General features: G+C 43.5%; 1 protein-coding gene across 33 annotated transcripts in view; it reads right to left on the bottom strand.

Annotated features, from left to right (window-relative positions):
* The window catches only part of MYO9A (myosin IXA), a 471,574-nt gene that overhangs the window by 136,907 nt on the left and 317,613 nt on the right, over window positions 1-17,054 (bottom strand). For all 33 annotated transcript variants that reach the window (XM_038418673.2, XM_043494428.1, XM_038418680.2 and 30 more), the window contains one exon: window positions 11,920-12,054. In XM_038418673.2, coding sequence (XP_038274601.1) covers window positions 11,920-12,054 — 135 coding nt within the window. The remainder of the gene's footprint in view (window positions 1-11,919; window positions 12,055-17,054) is intronic.

Below are 17,054 nucleotides of genomic sequence, written 5' to 3'. Positions count from 1 at the left end.
ACAGCTCACTTCATCAGATGCATGCAGTGGAAAATACAGTGCAGAGATTTATATACACACACAGAGAACATGAAACAATGGGTTTTATCATACACACTGTAAGGAGAGTGATCACTTAAGATGAGCTATTACCAGCGGAGGGCGGGGGGAGAAAACCTTTTGTGGTGATAATCAAGGTGGGCCATTTCCAGCAGTTGACAAGAACGTCTGAGGAACAGTGGGGGGTGAGGGAAATAGCATGGGGAAATAGTTTTACTCTGTGTAATGACCCATCCACTCCCAGTCTCTATTCAAGCCTAAATTAATTGTATCCAGTTTGCAAATTAATTCCAATTCAGCAGTCTCTCGGAGTCAGCTTTTGAAGTTTTTTTTTTGTTGAAGAACAGCCACTCTTAGGTCTGTAATCGAGTGACCAGAGAGATTGAAGTGTTCTCCAACTGGTTTTTGAATGTTATAATTCTTGATGTCTGATTTGTGTCCATTTATTCTTTTACATAGAGACTGTCCAGTTTGACCAATGTACATGGCAAAGGGGCATTGCTGGCACATGATGGCATATATCACATTGGTAGATGCGCAGGTGAACAAGCCTCTGATAACGTGGCTGATGTGATTAGGCCCTATGATGGTGTCCCCTGAATAGATATGTGGACACAGTTGGCAACGGGCTTTGTTGCAAGGATAGGTTCCTGGGTTAGCGGTTCTGTTGTGTGGTTGCTGGTGAGTATTTGCTTCAGGTTGGGGGGCTGTCTGCAAGAGTGATGGGTCGTCCTTCAGGATAGGTTGTAGATCCTTGATGATGCGTTGGAGAGGTTTTAGTTGGGGGCTGAAGGTGATGGCTAGTGGCGTTCTGTTATTTTCTTTGTTGGGCCTGTCCTGTAGTAGGTAATTTCTGGGTACTCTTCTGGCTCTGTCAATCTGTTTCTTCACTTCAGCAGGTGGGTATTGTAGTTGTAAGAATGCTTGATAGAGATCTTGTAGGTGTTTGTCTCTGTCTGAGGGGTTGGAGCAAATGCAGCTGTATCGTAGAGCTTGGCTGTAGACAATAGATCATGTGGTGTGATCTGGGTGAAAGCTGGAGGCATGAAGGTAGGAATAGCGGTCAGTAGGTTTCCAGTATAGGGTGGTGTTTATGTGACCATTGCTTATTAGCACCCTAGTGTCCAGGAAGTGGATCTCTTATGTGGACTGGTCCAGGCTGAGGTTGATGGTGGGATGGAAATTGTTGAAATCATGGTGGAATTCCTCAAGGGCTTCTTTTCCATGGGTCCAGATGATGAAGATGTCATCAATGTAGCGCAAGTAGAGTAGGGGCATTAGGGGACGAGAGCTGAGGAAGCGTTGTTTTAAGTCAGCCATAAAAATGTTGGCATACTGTGAGACAAACACCTAGAAGATCTCTATCAAACATTCTTACAACTACAATACCCACCTGCTGAAGTGAAGAAACAGATTGACAGAGCCAGAAGAGTACCCAGAATAAATGGACACAAATCAGACATCAAGAATTATAACATTCAAAAACCAGTCGGAGAACACTTCTCTCTAGTCACTCGATTACAGACCTAAGAGTGGCTATTCTTCAACAAAAAAAACTTCAAAAACAGACTCCAACAAGAGACTGCTGAATTGGAATTAATTTGCAAACTGGACACAATTAACTTAGGCTTGAATAGAGACGGGGAGTGGATGGGTCATTACACAAAGTAAAATTATTTCCCCATGTTATTTCCCCTTCCCCCCACCCCCACTGTTCCTCAGACGTTCTTATCAACTGCTGGAAATGGCCCACTTTGATTATCACCACAAAAGGTTTTCTTCCTCTCCCTCCCCCCGCTTCCTGCTGGTAATAGCTCATCTTAAGTGATCACTCTCCTTATAGTGTGTATGATAAAACCCATTGTTTCATGTTCTCTGTGTGTGTATATAAATCTCTGCACTGTATTTTCCACTGAATGCAACTGATGAAGTGCACTGTAGCTCACGAAAGCTTATGCTCAAATAAATTTGTTAGTCTCTAAGGTACCACAAGTACTCCTTTTCTTTTTGTGAATACAGACTAACACGGCTGCTACTCTGTTTCCTGTGATGGCCTCTGCTATGACTAAGCGAAATCATGCATGGACATATGACTCATACATGACTCCAAATGCCATCTTGTTACCTGTGATTTTCCACAGTGAGAACAATGGGATTCCCTTCACTTGGCAGAAGCTATAAAAGGCCCTGGAAACATCTCCATTTGGCTTCTTTCTGGCTCAAAGCTCTGGACTATGAATTTGTACTAATGGGAGCATTCTAACCAAAGGACTGAGGACATTCCGAGGATTTGTAAGCAACCAGAGACTTAACAAGCCGGCAGTTTATTCCATCCCTGCTACAAGCCTGATCCAAGAATTTTGCAATTGTTGTATATATTTGATTCCTCAGCCAATTTTAACGCTCACCTTTCTTTCTTTTTATAAATAAGCCTTTACATATTAGATACTAAAGGATTGGCAACAATGTGATTATTGGATAAGATCTGAGCTGTATATTGACCTGGGTATGTGGCTGGTCCTTTGGGATCAGGAGAACCCTTTTGTTTAATGAAATTTGTTTTAAATGACCACTCATCATTAAGTCTAGTGTCTGGGTGTTGAATTCAGGTCTGAAATACCCAACGAGGCTGCATTTCTGACTTCTTGTTAGGTGAGACAGTGTGGTGAGACAGAAGTTTACTTTTGTTGCTGGTCTGGTATATCTCATGGAAGAAAAACCACCAGTTTTGGGGTGTGTCCGCCCTTTTTCCCAGCAGCTTGTCCTGAATTTGGTATTCTCAGTTGTGACCCACAGAGGCACAGTTACACCCATATCGTCACACGTATACTCTTTCTCTCACCCCACACACAGTAAATGGGGCTAGTAGCACTGCCTGTTAAAGTGGTCTGACACTTCCCATAATAAGACCATTTCTGTTGCTTATAACTTTGCAAACTAACCATTTAGGCTGAAATTTTACAAGGCAGGCATCTGCCTGTATGTGACCATGTAACTGAAGTCTGTCATAATGCATTTGCAAAAAAGGTACAAATTAAGGTTGCACCAACCACCTACTTGTGAAATTTCCTAACTTTGCAACCTTAATTATGTTATTTTAAGGTTGCACACAAGTGGAGGCACTGTCTTCATGCACCACACTTGTCACTGAACAGCTCCACTCCTCTATAAATAATTCTAATACACCTCGAACATATACAAGAACATAATACACATGCCACATTCTTCACAAAACTGAATACTGACCTATAGATTCCTCTAACACCACATCACACAATTCACCAGGGGCCATATGCTGTACATACGTGATAAAATTGCACCTCGGACCACCTCACCTGTACTTTGTCAAAATAATTCATCTCTGCTGTGACTATTCACATTTCTTATCTGGAGTTTTGTTATGTTTAAATACAACTAGAAATGTTACCTTCCCTCCTATAATGGGGAATTGCCTCTTAAATTACACTGCCCTGAGGATGATTCATATTATGTGACACAAAGACTGAAAATGGGAGCTATCCACCATTCGCAAGCAGAATCCACCTTTCCAAGATATTGCACCTGCTTCTAGCCCTGGAAGGTCCCAGGAAATCAAACCTTAAAATCGTAACATCATTATGTGCTGAAGAGGTATTTTAGGTCAAAGTATTTTAGGCTATTTTAAAAGACTTCTAAACATTTTGTTATAATTCTCCGAGTCCTGCACAGTTGGTTTCATGATACTAAGACACCTCATAGCTTTCCCTCTAATTAACTTCTCTTTCTCCCTCTCTTCAATATCACATCCTTTGGCTTCATTCATTCTGCTTGGATTCCCTTTAACATTTCCTCCCTATCTAAGGTGATGATTGGTCTTGTTCCAGAACTGCTCTCCTTCATCCCTTGCGTGTATCTGTGTGCACGCGTGTGTGTACACACATACACACACACACCCCTACCTGAGAGAACACAGGAGGAAGAGTCCACATAAGCTCAGCCTTCTACAGAAATGCAGCTGCTTTGGTCTCCCCCCCTCCAAACCCCATTTCTGGCAATTTGTTGTTGAGGAGAAATAATATGCAACAGCTGAACTGGTAGAGGTAGATAGTGAAGAAGAGAAGGCGCCAATAAACTGCTGTTAAATGCAATCACTACTGAGTTAGCAGCCAGTTCTTGGAGGAAAAGCCCCATCCCACTCAACCTTTGCTACCAAGGATTGGGCCCCAGGTCAGACCAAGCCCTGAACAAAACTATCAGTTATTCCTCTCATCTTTTCACGGTAGCTTTCACAATGGAGAATAAATCTATCTTTGGGTTCCATACAGGCATCCACCACCACAGTATCTGAACGCCTTCCACATAAAATCAACAGCAATAGTGACATCCCTAGGACTTCACGAATGTATTACTCAGATGAATTATGCTTTAAATGAAACCCAAAACATAGAATCCAAAATAATCAGCTCATATTTCTCATTCATTTCTTATGGGTAGATTAATCTAATTAGTTATCGAAGATGAAAAAGACCTCTGAATCTATTATACCATCACCTCAACAGAGCAGGATTGTTCTCTATAGTACATATTCTAGTGCTTTCTCCAGCCTAGTCTTACATGGGCCAAGCAATACAGTTCTTCTTGGGAGATTATTCCACAGCCTAATAGATCTTGCTGACTATAAATTTTCCCTAATATTCAGGTTAAATATTGCTTTTTTTTTTCCTTTTCTTTCTAACATTTCATTTCATTTCTACTAGCTGCATCTTCTAATATTACCCTAAAAAAACCCCCCCTCTCCTTGGTTCACTCAGAACCGAAAACAGTGAGGTAACAATTTAGTTACCTGGAGCAAAATTGAAATGTCAGAAGTTAATTGATAGTTTTAAAAATCTAGTAACTTGCTTGTGGCAAATGGTGCTGAATCTCATTGCTCTGAGATTGGAATCCAGTCCTACGCATTAAAACCCCCACCCCCAAACACAATGCAGCCAAAAACAAAGAGTATTTGGTCTAGTAATTCCTGGAGTCACGTTTTCCTTCAACGTTTTCAATTTGAAATCTTCCTATTCTAAGATAGAGTTTTAGTATTTATAAGACTTCACTTTTTTAAAAAAGTGTGCTTTGTATGGTGGGCATGTTGCCAAATAGCAAATCAATAGCTTCTGCAGTTTGTTATTTCTCTGCATGTCACATGGAATACAGCTGATTAAAGCATTTTTCAAAAAGCACCCCCATGCTATTCCCAGGTCCAACTAAAATAGAAACTTGAACTGAATACTCAATAGTTGATTTCTAATGGTTTTTTTTCCTCCTTCACAGTGATAAAGGTAAAATATGCACATACCTAAAATGTACTGCCAGCCTATAAAAGCGACCTCACCAGAGAAAGATGTTCCATATGAGGGAAGAAATATCTTTTTTGATCATGTAGTTTTTCTCTAAATGTCATATGTAGGGCACTACCAAATTCACAGCCATGAAAAACACATCATGGACTGGGAAATCTGGTCTACACCCGTGAAATCTGGTCTTTTGTGTGCTTTTACCCTATACTAGTCAGATTTCACAGGGGAGACCAGCATTTCTCAAATTGGGGATCCTGACCCAAAAGGGAGTTGCAGGGAGGGTTGCAAGGTTATTTTAGGGAGGGTCACGGTATTGCCATCCTTACGGCTGTGCTGCCTTCAGAGCTGGGCAGCTGGAGAGTGGCAGCTGTTGGCTGGGCACCCAGTTCTGAAGGCAGTGCCCTGCCAGCAGCAGTGAAGAACTAAGGATGGCAATACCATACCATACCACCCTTACTTCTGGCGCTGCCTTCAGAGTTGGGTGGCTGGAGAGTGGTGGCTGTTGGCCTGGCGCACAGCTCTGAATGCAGCACCGCCACCAGCAACAGCACAGAAATAAGGGTGGCAGTACTGCAACTCCCCCTACAATAACCTTGCGACCCCTTCACAACTCCTTTTTGGGTCAGGACCCCTACAATTACAACACCATGAGATTTCAGATTTAAATAGCTGAAATCATGAAATTTATTATTTTTAAAATCCTATGACCGTGAAATTGACCAAAATGGACCATGAATTTGGTAGGGCCCTAGTCATATGTGAAGGGCTGTTCACATCAGAGCAGTATTGTGAAGAATATTGAACATCTGTGGTCCTTTAAAGTACTGCAAGTAATAACTAGGGCTTCAGTCAATTCACATCATGTTAGTGAACTGCATTTTACTATTCTTTATCGCTGTGATGCAGACAAAATGTAACTTGCTTTTTAAGTTATTTTGCACTGTGACGCACAGATGGTCACAAAATTGATGATTTTAGGATTTCCGTGCTGGTTTTTCAGATTTCTACATTTCTCCATCTAGGATATAGGAATAGTAATACATACTTTTGGATAAAATCTTAGCATACCGGATACGAGAAAGATCTTGGAGTCATTGTATTTAGTTCTCTGAAAACATCTGCTCAATGTGCAGCAGCAGTCAAAAAACCTAACAGAATGTTAGGAACCATTAGGAAAATGATCGATAATAAAACAGAAAATATTATAATGCCACTATATAAACCCATCATACACCCGTCTTGAATACTGCATGCAGTTCTGGTCACTCCATCTCAAAAAATATGTATTAGAAATGGAAAAGTACATAGACAGGCAAGAAAAACTATTAGGAGAATGGAATAGCTTCCATATGAGGAGAGATTAAATAGATTGGGACTGTTCAGTTTAGAAAAGAGACGACTAAGAACGGATATGATAGAGGGCTATAAAATCAAGAATGATGGGAAGAAAGCGAATAAGAAAGTTATTTACCCCTTCACACAGCACAAGAACCAGGCATTGGTTTAAAGCCAAGTAGGTTTAAAACAAACATAAGGAAGTACTTCTTCACACAACGCAGTCAACCTGTGGAACTCACTGCCAGGGATATTGTGAAGGTCAAAAGTGTAATTGGGTTCAAACAAGAATTAGATAAGTTTATGAAGAATATGTCCATCAATGGCTATTAGTCAAGATGATCAGGAACACCATGCTCAATAAAGCATGGAACAATTTTGGAGAATTGTAGTTATGGGATCCACTTTTTTTCCCTCTCACAGCCATGACTTATTCCTGCTGCTGAGATTAAAGCAGTATGTTTTTATTGTTTTTTTTTTTTTCTGTGCTGCAGATATTTCAGTAAGGTTTTTGTAATCGCTCCTCATGCCAACTAACCCAGCTGCAGCTTTAGGGCAAAACACCACATCAGGCTCATCAGCAACAATGTGTTTTATATTATAACAGGATTTCACTAGTCTCTGCTAAACATCTTAGCCAATGGCTACTGAGCATGTTGAAAACTGATTTTGCAATTTCAGACCCTATTTATTCAACCAGTTTTTTAAAGAGTGATAAGTGCATGCTCTTCAGAATGAACATTGTTTATTTACCAAATTTAAATATTACCAGTGTACAAAATGAGATGTGAACTGGAGGGCAATACATTTTTAAAATGGTAATTGCAGAACCTATTTTCAAATTTAACCCTACCACCACCACCACACACCCTTCTGAGTTTAGATACATCACGATCCTTTCAGCCAAAGGAAGAATACCTGAAAGTTGTAGTATAAAAAAGGAATGAACAGCTTTGAAAGCTCCTTACTCACAGTACTCATTGTCACATGAATGAGTCATGCAAGAAAAAAGATTTTTGATCAGAGTGTAAAAAAGAATAAATAATTTTTTAAAATCCACAAGCAGAATAAAGTCATAAATGGTTTTATTATTAACAGTAGACTTTCTCTCAGACCTTATCCATATTCAAAAAAATTATAATTATTTTATGCACTGGTGCAATTGTAACAGTGCTACCAATGGTAAGCTATAGCACAGAGCAACCATTTTTCCTACTGTAGAAACACCCTCAGTGCCAGCTCAGTGGCACAGCAACAATATGCTTATCTGTCATGGAGAAGAACCCATTTGAACAGGACAAAGGCAGAATGTGGAGTTTAGCGTGCCTAGTCACATGGGGAGGAGAGAATTCTGGTCAGATGGGTGAGCAGCACATTCCAAGAGTAGCTAATTACTGAAAGAGATTAGTGGATGCAATGGCGGAGGCTGTGTCCTGCCTGCTTGGTGGTAGGATGAGAATCACTCTGGGTGAAATAATTGGGGAGATGGGAGGAAAAAGTCTCCTCCTGAATGATAGCATAGGCTTAGTTTATGTTCCTGGGCAAGGGCATACTGCCAGAAATAAGGTCATTATAGTTCTGAATCTAAGGCTTTTGGCAACACAGCTATAGCAGGATTTATGTGCCTGTGTTTTACAGCCCAGTTAGTATATTTCACTCATGCTTATCATCTGGTAAAGCATACTTCAAGGCTATCATGAATCATCACAAGCTAAGTCTTCTTCAGTAATTTGGAACAGTTGGTTTAAAAATAAATATATAAATATAGCAAGCAAGCAAGCTTAACTAGAAAGGCTTTGTGCAAGGCAGAAATCTAACACTTAACCCTTTCTGCCCCATTCCCTTACTTTACTGTCAACAATATCCTGATTGGCATTCTTCCCAGTTATACTTATTTGGCTCAAAGTTGAGAGCCCATTAGTGAGAAGATTTTTCAATCTGATTCAGTCTTAAACAGACTCTCTTGATGAACAGTACAATGAAAACTGTAGTTATAAGAGGGGATATACCTGCAATCTCTATCAGTAGAGGCTGGCTATAAACAGTTGGAAGCAGCATTTTCTTTAGGTAGAATAAGGTTTTATATTAAAAATAAATTCCCACTGGATAATCTACACTTTGTGATGGGTCATACAGGACATCACCACATAACACTGTAAGGCTAAATATCATATCACTCTTGTGCTGGACTCTCACCCAAATATATTTGCTGCCATGAAAGTGTTCTGTAAAAATCAGAGTTGTATCATGTTGTGGAATGTAGCATGCATGGTACTGAAGAAAAAGGTACAGCAAATGGCCATAATATGTCACTGTTAAACAACATTCTCACACATGGGATTCTGAAACAATTACAAGAAAATTTCTCACTGCTTACCGGAAAATGTCCTTTCTTCTCATGGGAAGCTCTAAATACCCTAGCAATGGTCCAAACACCCGAGCATACCCCATTGCTTGGGATTTTCCACCTGCATCACGCTATGAAGATAGAACCAAACCCATCTGTCAGAGGCAGAGGGGAGTGCCCACTGCTACTCCACAAAGAATCTTTCATACTGAGGTAATTATCACAGCCAAAACTACTTATGGTTCAGCAATCAAACAACTGTGAGGCTACAAATGCCTTGCTGACAAATGTCCTACTACACATCATGCAAATATTATCACATCTTCCAATATCCTCATCTGACCAATTTTAATCCATAATCTGGGAACCAATTCCCCAAGGGTGAATTGGATTTGTGGACCTTTCTACTAGACGGAAAGAAATTCTCAGCTAAGTATAAAAACATGGATACATGTTTCCATTTTTCTGTGCAGTCAGGTCCACAGAGTCTAAAGTGAGATTCTTTTAAGTAGTGTGGCTTCAGGGAGGGCAAGAGGAAAAGTTAAGCCTGTTTATATCAACATTTATAGTCAGTCTCTCCTCACTGAGGAGCGACTGCTTGCAGGAACCTATCAGCAGAATGCAGCATCTTGTTGATGCTTGTTGAATTTCTGAAGACGTGAACTGATGACCATGTAGCCATCCTGCAAATCTTTTGCTAGGAGAGCTTGCATAGGATCTGCTCTGCTCTGCTCTCAGCCAGTGTGTTCTAAACTTGTAAAGTGGTACAAGGCATTTGGACTTGTAGGCCTCTGAAATTGCCCAGCTTATTAATCCAGAAAAGGATGCTTTAAAAGCCTCCCTTCCCTTGGAAAATGGACTAACAAGGCATTGCTCAGAAGCTAACCTAGGAAGGGTTTCAAGAGCATCCCTTCCTGTCTGAGTACAGCAATCAGGACCTTTGCATATATCATGGGCGGAGGGAGGAATATTGAGGTTTTGAGAGCCACAGAGCAAAATGTAGGAATTCCCAGTGTGATGACCACATCTAGGATCTCTCTTATGAAACAGGCAGAAGCTTCTGTGGCTTTCAGGGCTACAGAGGCTGCCTTGAAATTCCACCTCAATGAGGTATCAATTCTGGAGTATCCTTCAGCAAAAAGCCCCTTCAGCAAGGACAAGAGTGTCCAGAGGAAAATGTAGAATTTGCAACAAACTGCCTCAGAAGTATTTCAAATTATTCAGTGCTACATAACTTATTTTAAGTCTCCTCTTCTTGGGGCACAAGCAAGAGAAGCACTGAATAATCTGTGTCTTCCCCTTCTCACCAGGCTTGTCTGGCATTTCAGGGCCTCTTGTGGTGCTGCAGAGGCACAGAACTAAACTTGTCTGCTCTGCCTGGTATGCACAGGTTTGGTTCTGTCCCCAAAGCTGCAATTACACTGAAGACACACTGGACAAAAACCTGGCTCCACTGAAGTCAATGGCAAAATTCCCATTAATCTCAACATGCAAGATTTCAACCATAGTGAAGACCTGTGGACCTACATGCATAGAAAAATTAATATTTTAAAGTTATGTAATGAGCTTTCATTATACTTAATTAAATACCACTAATGAACATACTACTTAGCAATGTAGGTGTGAGCATAATGATTCATTAACAAGTTTAGGGACCTGAAGTCCCTTAGAAAGAGTCAAGGATCTACATAATGTCCCCATGTACTGAATTTTGCACTGACTCTGGTTTAGTTAAAATCTGTGCAAAATCATATATAGAGAGTGTTCTCCCTATTGGCCATAAATCCAAGACTCTGCTCATGAATTGTTCATTTCACAACTTGAAATAACTGGCTCTTAATAAATGTGCTCTTGATACACCTATGTAGGGCTGCTGGATATCAACAATAGGTGATTGGAAATGTCTTTTTCCACCTTTGGCTAGCTAGGACGCTATACTCTTTCCTATCAAATGTGGATGTAGCAACAGTGGTCCATGGCTTGCCACTTCTAATGCAGCATATTCTATTTAGGATTGCAGGAGACATCCACCCAGAAACTTATGAAGGAGCCTACCTACCATGCAATACAGTCACACAAGAACACAACATATTGGGTCTCTGAGTTTTATGGCTCCCCATTCAGTAGCAAAACTGCTTCTTGTTTTTTTCCCCCTCATTTTTAAAGCCCTCAATGGATTAGGGCCAAGATATCTTAAAGAACCATTTTTCCTCCAAGACACACCTTGACAGCTCTGGATCAGCCATGACAAAACTCTCCGGAGTCTGAACATTCTTGGCTGTAGGAACTTGACCATCAGAAATTAGAATGAGACAAAGCCTTGGCACCTTTTGGACACAACACACGACCAAGTGTTTTGTACGAGCCCTCCTGTAATAAAGGCAAAGTAATGGCTGCCTATGTTTTGCCTTAAAAAAAAAACAAGCAAGAGTAACCCCCCTTCACTGGGAAGCTGTAAAGACACTGGAGGAAGGGAGAGTGTGAACTTTGAATAAATGTGGCATCTAGATAGCATGACCGAGTCCACAAAGGCAAGAGAAATATTTCTCATTTGGGAAACCTCAGAGTGCACACATGGAAGACAAATGTACAACAGTTGAGGTCTTCAGGATCCTCACATAAACTATGTGTGCTTCTGAGTTCAGAGCTGGCCCAGGATGGAGGAGTCATTTGACATAGGAGATCTAGAGCATGATGGCTTTTACAGATAATGACTAGTAAAAAACATCTTAGATTTTACATATGACTAAATCCATTAAAGCACAAATTCATACATAAAAAACATACACCGTAATTCAAAAACTCCAAGTAAATAAGGTATAATATGTCTATGCAAATTGTCATTTGCATCATTCAGTGAATATTCAGACCTACCTGCTCCAGTTTAAAGATGTGTTGGTTAAAGTAGTGCTGTAAGCGTTCATTAGCAAAATTAATGCAGAATTGTTCAAAGCTGTTATTTTCATAATCTTCAAACCCAAAGATATCAAGTACTCCAATGGACAAAGTCTGTAAAACAAAACAAAGTATGTTACTTTGAAAAATCAGACCAATTTATGTACTCTCAGAACATCATTCATGATAGAAAGCATACAAACAGAATCAAATCTATTGAGTATAATGATCTGTAATCACTGCTGTAACTATTAATATTATTCCACTATTAGGGCTGTACATAAATCAAGGAGACAACATGTAATTTTAGGTACCAGTTTAGTTGTGATCTACTAGAAGGAAATACTTCAATGTGCTTTATTTTGGAAAGATGCACTAAATTCCCTCCTGCTTGTGGTGCTGCATCCAATACTGAGCTGACAGCACACGTTTTGGTCTAAATAATAATGTGCTCATCTGGCTTTTACTTATACCTAAATGAATTATCACTTTTTAGGGGAAATCTGAATACAGTTCCAACCTACTCCATTGGATTTAAGACTTAAAAGTTTTCACCCAAAGAAAAATAATGACTTGTACCATGAATGGTAAACCAAAGGAATGTGCTTATTTGGACTCCCTGAAATAATTTTGTAAATGGTTACACTCCAGCTGTGAACATTTCAAAGTAAAATACACACTGGAGGGGTTTATAAATAAATAATGCACTACAATAAGCGAGGGTAGGGAAAGGACCCACTTAGGAAATGCCACAGAGCAACTCTATATCATCAAACCTGCATGACACAACATATCAGAAAGTATATACAAGAATAAAAGTACATGTGGAAAGAGAGCAGCACCAGCAGTTAATGGTGAATTGCACACTGGAATGACCTATTACAAAGACAGATGGAAAGAAGAAAGCCTGGTTAAACCATTACAGGATGAGGGCCCTGGTCACACAACAAAAAGAATGGGTAGAACTCTTTCCAGAATAAGAACCATGGGCCAAGCCTAAGCCTCTGGCAGGGGAAAAATACATCATCACCTGTCATAGTTAGTAACCAAATACCAGTATTAGCTCTTACCCACATGCAGAATTTTAGGAAATTCTCCCATCATTACTCTAGCACCAGCACAGCTCCAGCAGTGCTAACAGCAGCAGATAATGGAACAGATTGACCACAAGCTTTTTTTTATACCACTGTGGTCTGACCAGATCCCACCAGGGTCAAATGACACAGTGGTAAAATGCTTCTTCACTAGCTACCATGGCGGAAGAACACTAAAATATCAGGGTAGATACAATTGTTATGCACAGATATAAAACCATATTTAGAGCCAATCATGCCACTAATTGTAGCGTGGAAATGGCCTTAGAGTCCAATGAATTAAATTAGTGGTTGTGTAAATAAAGTCATCTCATTGCACTGCAAATAAATTTTTTGAAAAAACATTAAACAAAAATTAAGATAGTTACCTTTTCCATAACTGGTATTCTTCAAGATGCGTTTCTCATGCCTATTCCACAATAGGTGTGCATGCTCGCCACGTGCACTGGTACCAGAAGGTTTTCCCCTAGCAGTACCCGTAGGGGGAGCACCCCAGCGACCCCTGGAGTGGCACTCCATGGCGCGGTATAAGGGGAGCTGCTTGCTCCCCCCACCCTCAGTTCCTTCTTGCCAGACAATTCTGACAGAGGGAAAGGAGGGCGGGATGTGAAAAAGACATGAGCAACACATCTCGAAGAACACCAGTTATGGAAAAGGTAACTGTCTTTTCTTGTTCGAGTGATTGCTCATGTGTATTCCATGATAGGTGATTCCAAGCTATACCTGTTGGAGGTGGGAGGAGTTCACAGATCCCCGGGACAGAGTATGGCCCGGAGTACAGTTCGGGAGACAATCGCATAGTGCAAGGTAAACATGTGAACCAAAGACCAAATGGTGGCCCTACAAATATCTTGGATAGGGACGTGGGCCACAAAGGCAGCCGACGAGACCTGGGTCAGAGCTGAGTGTGCCTTTACAAATGGTGGCAGGGGAACACCCGCTAGATCATAACAGGTGCAAATCCACGTGGTGATCCAGTGGGAGAGGCGCTGGGTGGAAATCGACCGACCCCGCATGCGTTCAGCTGAGGCAACGAACAGTTGAGAGAACTTCCTGAACGGCTTAGTCCGTTCCATGTAGAAGGTCAGCGCCCCACGCTCGTAAAGCGTGTGGAGGCGGTGTTCCTCACTGGACGCGTGTGGCTTGGGGCAGAGGACAGGCAGGAAAATGTCCTGCCCCAAGTGATAGGCGAAGACCACCTTAGGGAAGAATGAGGGGTGTGGATGGAGCTGAACCTTATCCTTATGAAAAACCGTATATAGGGGTTTGGAGGTCAGGGCCCTGAGTTCCGAAACCTCCCTGGCCTATGTGACAGCAACCAGGAAGGCCACCTTCCACGAGAGGTGAGACCAGGAGCACATGGCAGAGGTTTAAACGGGGGCCCTGTGAGACGGGATAACACCAAGTTCAGGTCCCATGGCGGGACAGGGGGCCTAGCATATGGAAAAAGACGGTCCAATCCCTTAAGGAATCATCCAGTCATAGCATGGGAGAACACCGTGTGTCCCTGCATCAGCGGATGGAAGGCCGATATGGCCACCAGGTGCACCAGGCCCTGGGCTCTAAAGTGAAGGAGGTAGTCCAGGATAAGCTGGAACAGGACAGCCTCCGGGGAAACCCTGTTTGGCAGCCCATCTGGAGAACTGGGACCACTTCACCAAGTAAGCGTGGAGTGTGGAGGGCCACCTACATTCCAGAAGGATGCGCTGGACCCCCTCTGAACACATCCGCTCCTCCCTGCCTAGACATTAAGCAGCCACACCGTGAGGTGGAGAGTCACTAAGTTGGGATGGAGGAGGCGGCGCCGGTCCTGGGAGAGCAGGTCGGGCGGAGCAGCAATGGCTGCGGTGGAGCCACTGTCAGGTCCATGAGCATCCTGTACCAATGCTACTGGGCCCATGCCGGGGAAATCAGGAGTACCTGTGCCTTGTCCGTTTTTACTTTCTCCAGGACCCGGCTGATGAGAGGGAATGGGGGGAAGGCATAGAGAAACTTCCTCCGACAGGAGGAAGGCATTGGAGATAGTGCTCTTTCCCAGACCCCCCCCCCAGAGCAGAACCGGGGGCAGCGCTAGTTCTGCCTTGTCGCAAACAGGTCCACCTGGGGAGTTCCCCACACTCGGAAGAGCTGGTGAGCCACTTCCGGGTGGAGAGACCACTTGTGCTGGGAGGAGAAGTCCTTGCTCAAGCGATCTGCCCACATGTTGCAGACGCCCGGCAGGTGGAAGGCCCTCAGAGAGATGTCGTAGGCTATGCAGAAGTCCCACAGTCTGAGGGCTTTGCGGCAAAGGGTGGAGGATCGGGTCCCGCCTTGCCTGTTGATATAGAACATCAAGGCCGTATTGTCCATGAGAACCCTGACCACCTTGCCCTGTAAGTGCAAGCGGAAGGCCACGCATGCCAGACACACGACCCTGAGTTCCTTGACATTTATGTGTAGGAATAGCTCTGGGGCCAACCACAGCCCTTGGATCTGAACGATCCCCATATGGGCCCCCCAAACCAGGTCCGACGCATCGGACCCCAGCTCCAACGACAGGGCCATGTCTTGAAAAGGGACCTCTTGGAGCATGTTGTTCGGGGTGGACCACCACCAAAGGGAGGCGATCACCAGGTGAGGACCTTGTCCATCCTGACCCGGGCCTGGGAGAACTCTGAGACCAGCTAAAGCTAGAGGGGCCTCAATTTGGAGCCTGGCGTGGCGGACCACATATGTGGACGCTGACATATGACCCAGGAGCTGGAGGCACGTTCTGGCTGTTGTCACAGGGAACTTTGTAACTGTGTCGATGAGCTCTTTTAGGTCTCGAATCTGCCCGGTGGGAGAGAAGCCATGGCTGACAAGGCGTCCAGGAGCACCCCGATAAACTCTATGCACTGGACCGGGACTAACATGGACTTGGTGTTGTTTACTAACACACCCAAGGCCGCACACTTGGGACAGTAGAAGCGTCACGTGATCCTGCACCTGCAACCGGGAGCTGCCCTTGACCAGCCAATCATCCAGGCAGGGAAAGATCTGGACCCCCCGGAGCCTGAGGTAGGCCACTACCACTGACGTACATTTTGTGAACACACCTGGGGCGGTGGATAGGCCAAATGGGAGGACCGTAAATTGGTAGTGATTCTGTCCCACCAGAAAACGGAGGAAGTGTCTGTGCCCCTCGAATATGTGGATGTGGATCCAGGGCGGCATACCAATCCCTTGGATCCAGGGAGGGGATGATGGAGACCAGGGAGACCATGCGGAACTTGAGTTTGACCATAAACTGGTTCAGATCCCACAGGTCCAGGATGCGCCTGAGTCCCCCTTTTGCCTTCGGGATAAGGAAATAGTGGAAGTAGACCCCTTGCCTCTGAACTCTCCGGGGACCATTTCCACTGCTCCCAGGTCTAGGAGCCGCCCCACCTCCTGCTCTAGCAGGGCTTTGTGCGAAGGATCCCCCAGAAGGAATGGGGGTGGGGGATGGTTGGGCGGGGTCAAAACAAATTGCAGCATGTAGCCCTGGGAGACCGTGTTGAGGACCCAGCGGTCCGAGGTTAGTGACAACCACTCCAGGAGGAAAGCACACAACTGATTGCAGAAGCGAAGCTTTATGGAGGGGGGATCCCCTTGGGGACTGTCAGAGTTCTCCCTGGCGTCCCATCAAAACCACCTTTTCCCCACCTGCTTGCCCTTGGAGTACCCAGGCTGTGGGGCAGGCCTTGACTGCCACTGAGGGCGCCTCTTATAATCTCTCGACTTTTTATAGGCAGCCTCGTACTTAGGCAGGGCAGCTGGAGCAGGGGCCTGCTGTGGCTTAAACTTAGTTTTGGCTGGAGCTGGAACATAAAGACCCAGGGTCTGCAGGGTCATGTGGGAGTCCTTCATGCCATGCAGCTGTGTATCCATTTGTTCTGCAAACAGCCTTGCCGTCAAACAGGAGATCCTTCATGGCCGACTGCGCCTCACTGGACAGCCCGGACAGCAGGAACCATGATGCCCTTCTAATTGACACTGCCAAGGCCATGGATCGAGCTG

The sequence above is a fragment of the Dermochelys coriacea genome, chromosome 10, assembly GCF_009764565.3.
Source record: "Dermochelys coriacea isolate rDerCor1 chromosome 10, rDerCor1.pri.v4, whole genome shotgun sequence".
Lineage (NCBI taxonomy): Eukaryota > Metazoa > Chordata > Testudines > Dermochelyidae > Dermochelys > Dermochelys coriacea.
The sequence above is the reverse complement of the archived record's forward strand: the minus strand, read 5'-3'. Positions and strand labels throughout refer to the sequence as shown.